The 12,916-nt window shown below is 33.9% G+C and overlaps 3 protein-coding genes across 5 annotated transcripts in view; 2 read left to right on the forward strand and 1 right to left on the reverse strand.

Annotated features, from left to right (window-relative positions):
• Window positions 1-12,916, forward strand: part of LOC115722129 (uncharacterized) — a 39,357-nt gene that overhangs the window by 13,083 nt on the left and 13,358 nt on the right. The gene's annotated exons all lie outside the window — the stretch shown is intronic.
• Window positions 1,873-6,040, forward strand: LOC115722130 (uncharacterized). Of its 2 annotated transcripts, none has more exons than XM_030651259.2 (5): window positions 1,873-2,157; window positions 3,238-4,471; window positions 4,627-4,864; window positions 5,071-5,153; window positions 5,661-6,040. In XM_030651259.2, exons 2-5 carry the CDS (start codon window positions 3,314-3,316, stop codon window positions 5,727-5,729), a joined length of 1,548 nt encoding a protein of 515 aa, XP_030507119.2. In that variant the 5' UTR covers window positions 1,873-2,157; window positions 3,238-3,313; the 3' UTR covers window positions 5,730-6,040. The 2 variants fall into 2 exon arrangements, with proteins under 2 accessions (XP_030507119.2, XP_030507117.2); XM_030651257.2 differs by having other exon boundaries at window positions 3,257-4,471.
• LOC115722128 (sec1 family domain-containing protein MIP3) lies at window positions 6,958-12,510 on the reverse strand. Its single transcript, XM_061104216.1, has 8 exons — window positions 12,389-12,510; window positions 12,103-12,199; window positions 11,229-11,372; window positions 10,726-10,875; window positions 9,716-10,228; window positions 7,798-9,360; window positions 7,653-7,721; window positions 6,958-7,542 (listed from the first exon to the last, which is right to left on the reverse strand). Exons 2-8 carry the CDS (start codon window positions 12,148-12,150, stop codon window positions 7,411-7,413), a joined length of 2,619 nt encoding a protein of 872 aa, XP_060960199.1. The 5' UTR covers window positions 12,151-12,199; window positions 12,389-12,510; the 3' UTR covers window positions 6,958-7,410.

Consider the following 12,916-nt stretch of genomic DNA (forward strand, 5'->3'; position numbering starts at 1 on the left):
GAATAAACACTGGTGCATACACACTTAGATCTATAAAAATCAGAAGGACTAAATTTGTAGTCCCAAACCTGCAACATAACGAAAATGGCCACAATAAATTATAAATTGTGAATAAAACAGTATAAAAACTGTAATACAACTATAAACAAACTACAAACAAACTACCAATAACATACAACTACACAGAAAAAAACAGTAAAGACCTGAAATCGTTTTGAAACGTAAAAAAAAAAGTAAACAACTAACCCTAAAGGAAATCGAAAAACACATCAAACATAACAACACAATAAATTTTTAACAGTGAAAATACAGTATGAAAAGAACAATAAAACTATATACAAACAACAAAAAAACTACAAAACAGATACAACTATAGAAAAATATAGAGCAAAGATTTGAAAATCGTTTTGAAACCTAAAATATAACAGCAAACAACTAAACCTAATGAAAATCGAAAACACATCAAACATACCATTATCAAACTATTAAAAAACTTATAAGAAACTACAAACGACTGATTGAAAACACTAAAAACGAAAACAAAACACAGAACCTGTAAGCACAAAAAAACACTGAAAATAAAGAAAACAAAACCAAATTAAAGAACAACACCCAAAGAAGAACCAAATGAAATGTTCAAAACCAACAATAAATAACTAAAAAATTTAAAAACATGAAACGAAATGTGCAAATGAAACCCTAAAATTACACAAAGCAGAATGAACAAAAAAACGCCAAAATCTGGGTAAAGTGTAAATGAAGGAAAAGGGGGAAACGATAATGAAACTAAAAACCAACCTGAGTTCGATCTTCAGCAGATGCAAGAGTTTTTTTCCCAGAAATTTCTGGAACCGTGTGCTCCTCCAAGTTTAGCTTCGTTTTCTTCGAAGAATGGGGTCTCCCACGCTTGGGCATTGGAGCTTCAAAATCAGAATCATAATCTTCAATGATCGGGCGTTTACCCTTGGATTTGTTGGCCAAAGATTTCTTGCCCATTTTTTATTTTTGTTTGAGAACTGGAGAAGGGGATGATGATGAACGAGTGATTGCCATCTTATAAATAAAATTGAAAAAAATTGAAACAGAGAGGGAAAAACAGTTGATAAATCGTGGGCTTAGAGGGAGTTGAAATTTCATGGATGAACAAAAAAGAAGAGGGAAAAACGTGATCAATAATGGGTGGTTAATCTTATGAAGGGAGGTTACTTGAATTCAAATGAAGTTAGAAACAGAAATGAAAAATTGAAAATGAAATGAAAAGAAAATGAAAAAAGAGAGGGAAGAGAATAGGATTTGATTGATGATGGATGGGGAAAGCACACGTGTATGTGCATGAAATAATGACTAACTGATATTTGTGTAATAAAACTAATATTGTAAGTAAAAAAGTTGATATAGGCGTGTAGGAGTATTATTGTAATAAATTGTGCAAAAAGGATTTTTCATGTAAAAATTTCTAAAAGATTTATGTTGCAAATTTCCCTACAAGAGACATGTGATTTGTTGACAAAAAAATATGAAATATCTAATAAATATAAAATATAAAAAATAATAGGGTAAATAGTGGAATAAATTCAATGTTTATTTTTAGCGGCATAAGTATCCAATATTTTTAAAACTGTAATTTTCTTCTAGTTTTGTCAGTACAGACTCTGTTTTAAATTTATTAAAAAAACATTTAGAAGTAATTGATACAATATATTTTTATTTAGACTCGATGAGCAAAAAATTAAGCCTTATATGTGTCATGTTTAAGACAATATCAAAGTTTGTACTGACAAAATTAAAGAAAAATAAACATTAGGTTTATGTCGCTTACAAACATAAAACTTTTGGTACTTATCTTACTATTTACCTAAGATAATATTATTTATTTTATCAAAATTGAGGCCTTCTTTTCCTAGCAGTGTATTTTGTGTCAGCAGGTACAACATTCCCTCTTCTTCTCATCTGTTCCTTCTTCTTCAGTATCCATTCCTTGCCCTTCCCTTTTTCCATAGTTCTTTGCTTTTTTCTCTGCCTGTTCGTGTTAGAAAGACATACCTGCAGCCGAAAAAACTATGGGAAGAGTTTGTGATTGATCTTACCAAAAGGCCATGCCATGGGATCTCAAGTGAACTCTGTCAATTTCCTTTCGTTTTATGTTAGGGCTTAAAGGTTGTATTTTTATTTCTTAATAGCAATGTGTGTATCTTTTTGTTGGTGTGTGTTTAAATTTCTTACTCTTGGTTTTTCAATTTTGTGCTCTCTTTTTCTTGTATTTTTCTCTATTGTTGTTGTTGAGTGGTAGTATTTATTTATTTATTTTTTTTTTGAATAATTAGTGGTAGTATGTTAGTTTCTTACTTCTATAGAAATGGTTATTCAAGGTAAAAGTCTTATCAAATTTATTCAATATTCATTGGTAGTATGTCAGTGTCTTTCTTCTATACAAATAGTTAATCAAGCTAAAAATCTATCAAATTTATTCATTGGCTCTGTCCAATAAGCGTGTTTGGCATAAATATTGTTGTAAAGACGATTTGATGCTCTTGTTTGGTGTGTTATGCTTTTCTTTTACAATTCCAGACTTAAGCCATTTTAGTATATCTGCTTGTGTTTCTGTATTATATTGTTAAATGATATAATGTCGGTTATTTTCATGATGATTTAACCTTATGACTTAATGTTTTCAATTTTGGGACTAATTTGAAGGAGAAAGTGCAGAGTGGGATTGTATGGAGCCATTGTTGGAATGTACTGTGTTTTTTTGGCATTGGTATTGAGCATTCTTAGGCTGATTTTGTGTCGTATTTTGTAGCTTATCTTATTTTTTCTCTAGCTAGTTTTTGCTGCTTGTTTTGTGTCATATAATGTGGTCTGTCTTGTGCTTTTTGAGACATGTTTTGTGCCATAATATGATATGATCTTTAATTTTATATGCGGAAGTTTTGTGTACAAAAGAATTACAAAGGTTTTAATTGTATGCGGTCTAAATTATCATGGACAGCTTTGTCGCATTTGGGTCACAACAATTACACTATGCCCATGATCTGACCAAGCATACTCTTAGGCTAGAGAGTGAGTTGGGTTTGAACAGCTCCATGCTCTGATTACTGATATCTTTGTGATGCTTTTCTTAATGTGATTCATATTGCTTTGTGGAAAAAAAAAATCTAGTGAGCTTAGACCTTTGTTTAGACCATTCTGCATGTTTAGACCTTTGCTTAAGGGTTTTCGACTGATCTTGTGTTCTAGTTCTGGTTTTCTTTTACAGTTTCTCTGGGTTTTGATGGGAAAAATTTCAGAAACGGCATTACATTGTTTGAGCTGAATGGGTCGTACTTCAGCAAAGAGAAAGGCAGGGAAGGGAAAGAGCGTCCATTATGGGAGTGCAACTAGTCAGGAATGTAGTCATGAAAACACTGATGTTAGGCTGCAGAGGCGACTAAAGAGAAGATGCACCGATCACCAAAGTTTCAACCCAAACTCTCACAGCAGTGCAACGAGTGTCCAGTTAGGGAGCTTAGGATCTGGTTATAATGACTCTGACTTGAGGTCAGAGAGACGATTGAGGAGAGAAAGAATGAGTAACCAATGTTACAACCCCAAATCTCGCAGCAAGGCTTCAAAGGCAATAAAAAAGAACATAGCTGGAGAAAAATCAGGGGTTTTGAAACCTGCGAGCTTTTCAAACATTAGACTAAAGGATGGTGATTATGATCATATTGATAATGATAATGATGTTGCTGCTCCTTCTGATGAAGAGGACGTGTATGATCCAGTGCATATCAAGTTCTTGGAAAGTTTGAGGCGAAATGGAAACTCATATTCAGCTGAGTTTGTTGATGAGAATGGTGTGACTAAGCTAATCGACTATGACGTAGAAGAGGACTTACGTCCTAGTATAAGATTTGGCTTTGAAAATCAACTTCCGGCTTTTGCTGAAGATGTTGATGAAGATGATTCAAAACATGTTGATGAAGATGATCTAGAAGATGTTGACGTTGAAGATTTAGAAGATGTTGATGAAGAATACTTCTTAACTTTTCTTAATAACAGAAATGAGTATTCTTATAAAACACCTGTTTCAAGGGACAAAGAAGATGATGCAGATCATTGCAGATTCATTAAGTTGAAACCTAGTCAACCAAGTGGGCATTCTAATTTGAAACACGGTAGAACAATTGGTAATCCTAATTTGAAACGTGGGTTAGCTGCTGATTGCGAACAGGAAGATGGTGAAATTGAGTATCTCACATATCTGGATACTATTGAAGATTATGAGAATACATTGCCAAAGAAATCTGACAAAGTTGAGGAGATTGAACTTGAGGACGAATACGATCAAGAAGATGAAGGTGATGGTATATGCGAAGACTATCACGCTTTTCTGGATTGCCTGGAAAAAGAAGGTGAAGAAATCATGTTTGATGATGATGATGATGATGATGTGCAAATACTTACAATGAATGAGAACCCTCGTGACGTAGTATGTTCTCGTACCTCAACTTGATCTCATTAGTTTTCATTTAATTTATTCTTTCATACAATTGTGCTTAATGTGATTAGTTTTTATGCATAAATATCTGTGTAGATGGCCTCTGATTTTTTTATTAATCTAAAAAATATTTTACAAATGATTAGATAGATATAGACAACCCTACTTTGGCTAAAGATGGAGACAGAAGTCAATCCCAATCCCGGTTTAGGAAGGAGCTCTTGGAAATATTGAGAAGTCCTTATGACCCACAACAGCATATAGAGCTTTGGGCCGAAGTATCTCATCGCAAACGCAAAGTTAAAGACATAATGTTGTGGGGCGGAACAAAATCATCTAATTTGGAAGACAGCTTGGGAGAATCATTGCTTGATCGATACAAAGGTCAGTTGATCCATTGTTAGAATTTCCGCATTTGCTTCGTCTAAATTCTTATGTTTGCTCATGCTTAAGGTTTTATACAATATGTCATAAGTGTTGCTTTCTTGTGCATTTCTTTAATGTTGCAAAGCTCCTGCCTGGTCAAATACTCACCACTTTTCTTTCCAAAAAAGAAAAGAAATTTATGAATTAATTTTATATTTATGCAGATTTTGCAGAGCAGATGGAGCTAGCCAAGTATGATGATCTTAAAACACTAAATCTACTAAGGGGATTCTTTTACTGGTTGAAGGCAAGTTTTCCATTTACTTTATTAATTTTATGAAAGGTTGTGTTCCTTATTTATACATACTTGGTACCCTGAGTCCAAATTTGGTAAACAGATTTTATTAATATGACTAATCTGCCTTAATTTATATGTAATTTAGTTATTAAACTTTAATTTGACACTCACATAAATAGTAAAGTTCACTCATATTTATAAATTTTTGATTAAATTTGGGTACAAAGTACTAAGTTTGTATTTGTGATCAAACTTAAAAATATAGGGTATTAAGTCAGTATTTTGATAAAACCCAGAGTACTAAATGAGCATTTGCTTGATCTTAGACACTATACCAGTCATTTGCCCCAATGAATGCTAAGTCAAAACAATTTGCAAAATTTTTGTTTCATGATAAAAGTCATCATTTCGTTTTGATAAATAAAGTTCCAATATAAATAATTGCGATTCGTGATTAATGTAATTCAATATCATTCAATTTTCTCACGGGTATCGTGTTCGTGTAAATGCTTTCAGAATTTGTCGCATGGAGTGTTACCCCCTTGGAAAGATCCATCATTATTGGAAGTGATACCACGAAACTGACCGGAAGATCTTCCAACACAGTTCTTACTCGGTTCAAGCTTTAATTAATGCAGTAGAAGTAGGCTGTGATTAACATATAGCTTTTTTTAGTGACAAAATTATGCTAGTTTCATATAATAGCATGGCTTAGAACAGATTGATCTAAATTTGGCTAGTTTCCTCTTGTCAATCTTTTTTGGGCAATATGAAAAAGAAAATTGTAAATTTGTAATTCTGTGGAGGTAAAATCCTATGTAGCTGGAATATATATATAATGTTTACACTGTTTCTGACAAGAAAATTTTGACTGCAAGAAACAGCATTAGATTCAAGCTCAGGTTTTGGATCCAAACCACTATATATCAGCTCCTGCTGCTCCAGCTTCATCTGCAAGTTCTCCTTCAGCAAAAACAGGCAACCCTTACAACCTGCAATTTGAAAATTTTAAGGTAATCAGTTGCAACCAAAGTGGCTAACAAATGTTACAACAAATGATTCTTCAAGATTTTTAAGTAATACCTTCCCACTACCATGAGACCCCTCAAATCAAACAAGCTATGTGTAGGTGTATAAAACCATATGATAAAAAAAAGAAAACATGATTATGAAGATTATTAAGTATTAACAACTCATTTATTTCAGGCCAAATTTGACAACCCTATAGAAAGATTATTGTAACGTGATAAATGCCCCAACTATGAGGCCAGTTCACAGCTAAAGAGCACAATAGTTTATACAATATATGGAAAAATGGAACTTGATTAGAAATTTGTCTTTTGCGATATAAGAGTCTCTTTGTATCAATACCCAATTTCACATAAAATTGCATTTGGGAAAGGAGTCATTAATTTTCTTTCTACAAATCGGTTTATTGTCATCTATTTTTCCTTACATTCATTTTGTTCGTTTACAATCTTATTAGATAAAGTTAACGAAAAACAACATCAACACTAATCACTTTGTTATGTTTATTAAAAATCACACTAAACGTAAACTTTAGGTTTACATTCTAATAACCCAAATCCCGTAATGACTTCCCTTGAACCTAAAAAAGACTTTCAGCAGAGATTTCTACTCTTACACTTGGAACATTTCAAATCCGTAAAAAAATCATAATCTTTTTTCTTAACAATATTGATTGTATAGCATCTATATAGATCACTAATCACTTGTTATGTTATTTCCGACTTTCAAAGACAAGTTTTGCAAGAACAAAAAAAATATAAAGAAAACAAACTAAAACCATATATTAAAAGAGTAAGAGCAATTATGGTCATAAACATAATTTAGTAATTCCACACTTTTCTTCACAATAAATAAGTGGTCCTAAGTTCGATTCTCCCCTCCCCAATATATATATATATAGAGAGAGAGAGAGAGTAAGGGCAATTTGATGTGTAATTGTGGGCATGAAAATTGCACCATGCAGTAAAGGTATTTTTTTTTTCCTTTTTACAATAAACACATACAGTTAAGTTAGTTACATATATTCCCTCAAATAAAAGAAGTTAGTTACATATATTCTTATACCAAAATGAATATACCGTATCAAAATAGCTTCTTCAAATGATTACATGAACGTTGTGTCTCCGCTTGGTCATCACACTGCTAGTGGGTAACACACAAATTTTGTTACCTTTTCCAACTACAGAAAAGCATCACTTGCAATATGAGCTGATAGATTTTCTCTGTACTTTTTATTTCATCGGATATAACTAGAATTTCCCATTAGTAAATCAAGCATGTCATCAGGAGTTACGAGTGTTGTTCCACCCAATATCAATTCTACGTCGGGTCTTCCACTATCAGATAATGCCTCTTGAGCTTCTCGTACCTTTGCACGCCACATTAAAATGAAGTCAGGTTTCGATTTCATATGAATGTAGCATTTTCGCAGTGAGTAAAGAAGAAAAGAAAACTCAAAATAGTTGAAGAAAATCAGACCTCAAGGCCGTTAATGCCTCCAACAATGAAAACCATAATGACATTTTGGTCCCCTAGATTTGGTTTTGCCTGAAAAGTGTTTAGCTACGATCTTTAGCAAGCAAGATAATATAATACATTAGATTTGGAAGCAAATTAATCTTACCTGCCCGAGGCCAAATCTTCCGAATCCACTCTTGAAAAGTCGCCCCACCGTAGAGGAATGGTACTCCAATGCAGGAACATCGGTTTTATTCATAACTTTCATTAAAAGTTTGTAAAGTAGGCCTTTACTTGCGTAAGGGTCTCCACTAAAATTACTTTCAGAAGCAAATGTTCCATCTCGCAAGGGTTTGTTTTTCCTCTTCAAACTGGATAACTGATGTAGGAATTTGAAAAGGTTCTCGACCCTGTCACGTAATTCCAACTTCAGCTGCATGTTACCATAAGAATCTTTCTTACCACTATCCTCATCATCGTTAGCATCTTCATCACCCCACTCACCCCATTGATCATCATCAAAATCATCTTTATCAGGTTGATTGGGAGATACTTCTTTGTTTTCCTCTGAGTTAATCCTGTTAACGTTGCTCTCAAGCTCTTCCACAAGTCCATCTAGAAATTTCAGTTTGGTTACCCCTGGGTTTTCAAGAATCGCATCAACTACAGAATCTTTCAATAATTGCTCCTCTTGCCATGAGAATGGGCCATCAGGTCCAGATGTGGGGAAATTCTCACCAGCCAGTATATATCCAGTCACCATAAGGAGTAATGCATCTTGAAATGAGAGTAAAGCTTTTGAGGCTTCAGTTTTTCCTTTCTTCTGGCCAAGCGATTTTACAAAAGCACTTTTATTAATGAGATCTTCAATTTGAGAAGCAAGATTCTGGCTTGTGTCTCCACCAGCACTTACACTCAATATTTTCTCAGCACTCATGAATGCATCCCACCTCGAAGAATTTGATTCATCAAGGGCAACCAGTGTAGCTGCCGCCAATTGAATAATTCCTTTGTTTCTCAATAAAGAAGATTGACTTTTAGCCAGTGCTTTAATCATAGCTTGCAACTCTTGTTTTGTCACAAAACCAGGACGAGATTTAACATTCACAGTTAGGTTTTCCCTGCGAATGGCTTCTTGAAGCCACTTCTTTACCAAAATGGATCCATCTTTTGTTCTTCTATCTAATATGGCTTCCAAGTATGGAGTTCCACGGAAGTTATCAGTGGAGACAAAGGACCCATTTAGATGCTCCAACTTAGAGTAAAGAGGTTCACTATTATGAATTTTGTTTCTGAGATTAATCAAATCTACAATTTGAGAATCCGAGTTGCTGGAGTCCCACCCACATAGAAAAGCTTCAACGCTTTCAGAGAGCTGGAAGTTATACGTTTGGTAGTCCTCATCATTTAAAATTTTAACAAGTGGTATATGAACATCAAGAGAAGCACGTTGCAGGCTAGAAGGGCCATTGTTCGGTTTGCTTTCTGAGCCTCTTATATGAGTGTAGTACTTGGTTTTCTCTCGTCTGGGCAAAGATGAAAACATACGATCAACAAGTGAATCTCCATGACAGCATGGAGTAAGAAGATCAAGTGTGCGGTCAATGAGTAAAAGGCCTGCTGATCGTCTGCGTCGACCAACATCATAGAGACTTGACATGTCTGTCAACATCTTTCCTACTGTATTTGAGAGATCGCCAAGAGAATATATTTCCATCTTTAAATCCATCTACAAATTAAGAAAAGATAATAGGAGGTCAAGATAGAGTACAGAGCTACAACCAAAGAAAGCCTAACAAATTACAATGTGGGAAGGGAATTTAAAGGTTAAGTCCTTGAGCTATAATTTAAAAGCACTTTACCAAACTGTTCTGATTTTCCACTACTGTTGTTAATTTAAATGCATTTTACTAATGTTTGTTCAACTTCTAGTGGCAACTTAATATTTATACCAAACTTAACAAGGCTAAATCTAGCTTATAAAGAAATAATTCTGTTAAAACAGTAAAAAAAAAATAGTAAGACAACTAAAATAAGAAAAGCAAAAACATGTATACATTATCACATCACATTGGAGTTATTACCTTTGCAGCAAGATGGTAAAGAAAATTTGCAGTAAGAGTTGCTCCAGGAGGAGTATCATCACCATCAAAACTTGATCCAGTACTTAAGGGAGGCAAACCTGGACTAAAGGCATCAGCATGTTCAACTGATAAGCATGCTTCGGCCATCGATCCCTCTGAAGGTAAAACAAAGACTCTTGGTGAAAGAGGACACAAAATCATTGGGAAGTGATGAACAGAAACAAGCAACTTTTGTCCTACATCTTCTGTGCCTTCTACTATATTATCTTTGTAAAAATCTCTTCCAGTGGGACTGGCATCAAGATGAGGGTTATCCCCTTCAATGAATGTGAGTTGCGACCATCCTTCTTCAGAGTTCAAATTCATATCCTCCTTTAAGTTGCTATATTCTTGTTGCTTGGTCTTTGTGACACATTTCTTGGCAAATTCTTCGTAATCTTGGACAAGCAAGGATTCATATTCACGAAATGCATCTGGTCCTAAAGGTGAATCAGGGTATGCTGAATGAGCTAACTGCATTAGCAAACATTTGGAAAAAGAAAAAAAGAACACTATAAGCAACATAAAGAACAGATCACACATGATAAGCCACACTGAACTGTTGGTCTTGCTGAATTAATGTAATCCTGATTATAAAGGGGTATTATAATTCCAGATTTGAATATGTAAGAATCAATCTAAACATTGGATGCATGCTTGACAATCATAAAAGTTAATAACCAACAGTACTTTCTTGCCCAATCATTTAAGGGGGAAAAGCACACTACAGTACTTTGGGAAATAGAGGAGTACATGTGCCGGGGAAGTCAGTCTTAATGAGTCTTAAAATTTGTGAACTAAAAAATAGCAGCTTTATTTCCCTATTTCACACCTAACTCGACTTTTTTTTCGGAAGTATTGTATGAATTCCTCCACTACTTTTGTTGAAGTCAAAATACAAAAATGATGGTTGAAATATGCGATCAAAAGATACTTTCGTGAATGGAAAACTATATAGAGCAAGGATGCACCTCGGAGATTGATGTGAATATAGTACAACAACAAACACCTTGATGTGTGCTTAGACAACGCAAAATGTATCGATGTGCATCACTTAGTAGACGAGATGTGATAACCACAACTTTTCTTGCAGGATCAGAACTGGAGTTCCAATCAACCACCTATAAAAGAAAAGATATAAGATAAAAATAAGCATAGGGTTCAGACATTAATGAAAAAGTTAAAGTTCATGATGTAATAGTAGTTATGCAACGTAGAGGAACAAGGAACCTTAAAATTAAATCAATATTACTCTGCTACTATATGACTTTGCATTAACAGGACTAAATTAAAGGCAAGTGAGTTCAAATTAGGAGTATTGATTTACAGTATTGATTTATAATGAAAGAATCGACAACCTAAATTCCTAATTGCACAGTGTTCAAAGTTTGAATATGCTTGTCAATAGTTAAAAAAAAAAAATCTAAAACGGAAAAACAGAAACTATGGTGTACTTAAGGAAAAGATTACTTACTTGGTCAGAAGAACACATGTTTTCCAGACTACACACAGCACGTGCTCCAAGGTCCAGTAACACTGGAAATGCTCCCATTAATTGAAAACTCTCTGTAGAGCCAGCATCTAAATAAACAATCGAACCATCTACGTGCTCTGCTATCTATATTTGAAAAAACAAAGGAGTATAAATAGCCTAGCATTTTTTTTTATATGAATTTATGTGAGACATAATCTCTATTGGTTCCCAGAAGTAGAGATGTTAACCAACGAAGCAGTTGTGCTCGAACTATTATGTGGTATTCAATTGTAAAGATAAAAAATAATGCAAAGAAAACAAAAGAGAATCACACTAGGACCATAAACCTTTAATGGGACGATAAAATTTGAATGAGAAATGCTTAGGAAACTCACTTTTGCAATCTCTTTTTTCGCACTTTACTGTGATAGTGCACAATATGTGAATGTTAACTAAATATATATTTTAAAAGTACATATAATTATTAGTAACGTCTACATGTCAAACACTGAAGTAGAAGAGTTTAAATGAGTGTAAGAAACTAGAAAGAGTGCACTTAGCATTTCTCATTAAAAAAAATGCAGAGGACACAGGATGTCACCTACTTTTATGGTTTTCAGTTTAATTTTACCCTAAATTGCATTTGAATTTGAAAATCCGACAATCATTGTTTGTATAGTAACTGTGTTAACTGTATTCAAAGGCTTCTACCAATAAACAACAATCTTATCCATTCACAAACATCATCATACATTGAAAAGCAGATGATAACGATGATGATGATGATGACAAAATTATCCTACTAAAAACAACGAAAATTTAATTCACTCCAAACATTCACATATAAATGAACTAAAAGTATATATATAAATACCTGACGAATGGAGTCGACGCAAGTTTTGGTGACATCAACTAAAGCCATTTTTGGAGCTAAGAATCTTCAATTGGAAATTGGAATGCCAAGATAAATTCTGTAAAAATAGATCAAGAATCTCCAAATGTATTGTTTACAAGCTCTACAAAGTGATAATTTCGGAACTTCAATTCAAAATTATCATTGAGATGAGAGAGAGAGTGTGTTTTGGATCTCTGCAACTTCTCCACAAAGAAATAGACACAATTTCAACAACAAAATGCTTTAGGGATGATGAGAAGATTACCTCGAATGGGATGTAAAGAACCAAATAGAATGAAGAAATGAAATGTTCAGTCGATCGTCAAATCGGAAAAAAGAGTTGTTTGTTGGATTTTCAGACAACTGAGTCCCGAATCTTTTCAGTGAGTGGGTTTGGGCTATCAAATTGGGCCTACTTGTGAAGTGGGCTGGAACCAACCATTTTCAAGTCTCACAGACAGAGGTGGCCAAGTAAGAAAGAGAGGCCCAAATCTAATCTACTACACTTAGACCATCTTAATAGGGGTAAGTTGAAAAATGCCTCTTTTATTAATCAATTAACTAAATTTGCCTCTAATTTTATATTTATTTGAAACATACCTCTTTTTATATGTATTGTACCCAAAATACCCTGACATAAGAGAGTCACATGGAGAGTATCTTGAAGTGACAAGGGCAAAATTGGTACAATGTTTAAAAAAAGAGGTAAAAATGATAGACTTTAAAAAAGAGGGTAAAAATGAAAGAGGACAATATGAAAAGGGTATAGAGTGTAATTTCCTCATCTTAATAG

Source organism: Cannabis sativa, chromosome 9 (assembly GCF_029168945.1).
Source record: "Cannabis sativa cultivar Pink pepper isolate KNU-18-1 chromosome 9, ASM2916894v1, whole genome shotgun sequence".
NCBI classification, from domain to species: domain Eukaryota; kingdom Viridiplantae; phylum Streptophyta; class Magnoliopsida; order Rosales; family Cannabaceae; genus Cannabis; species Cannabis sativa.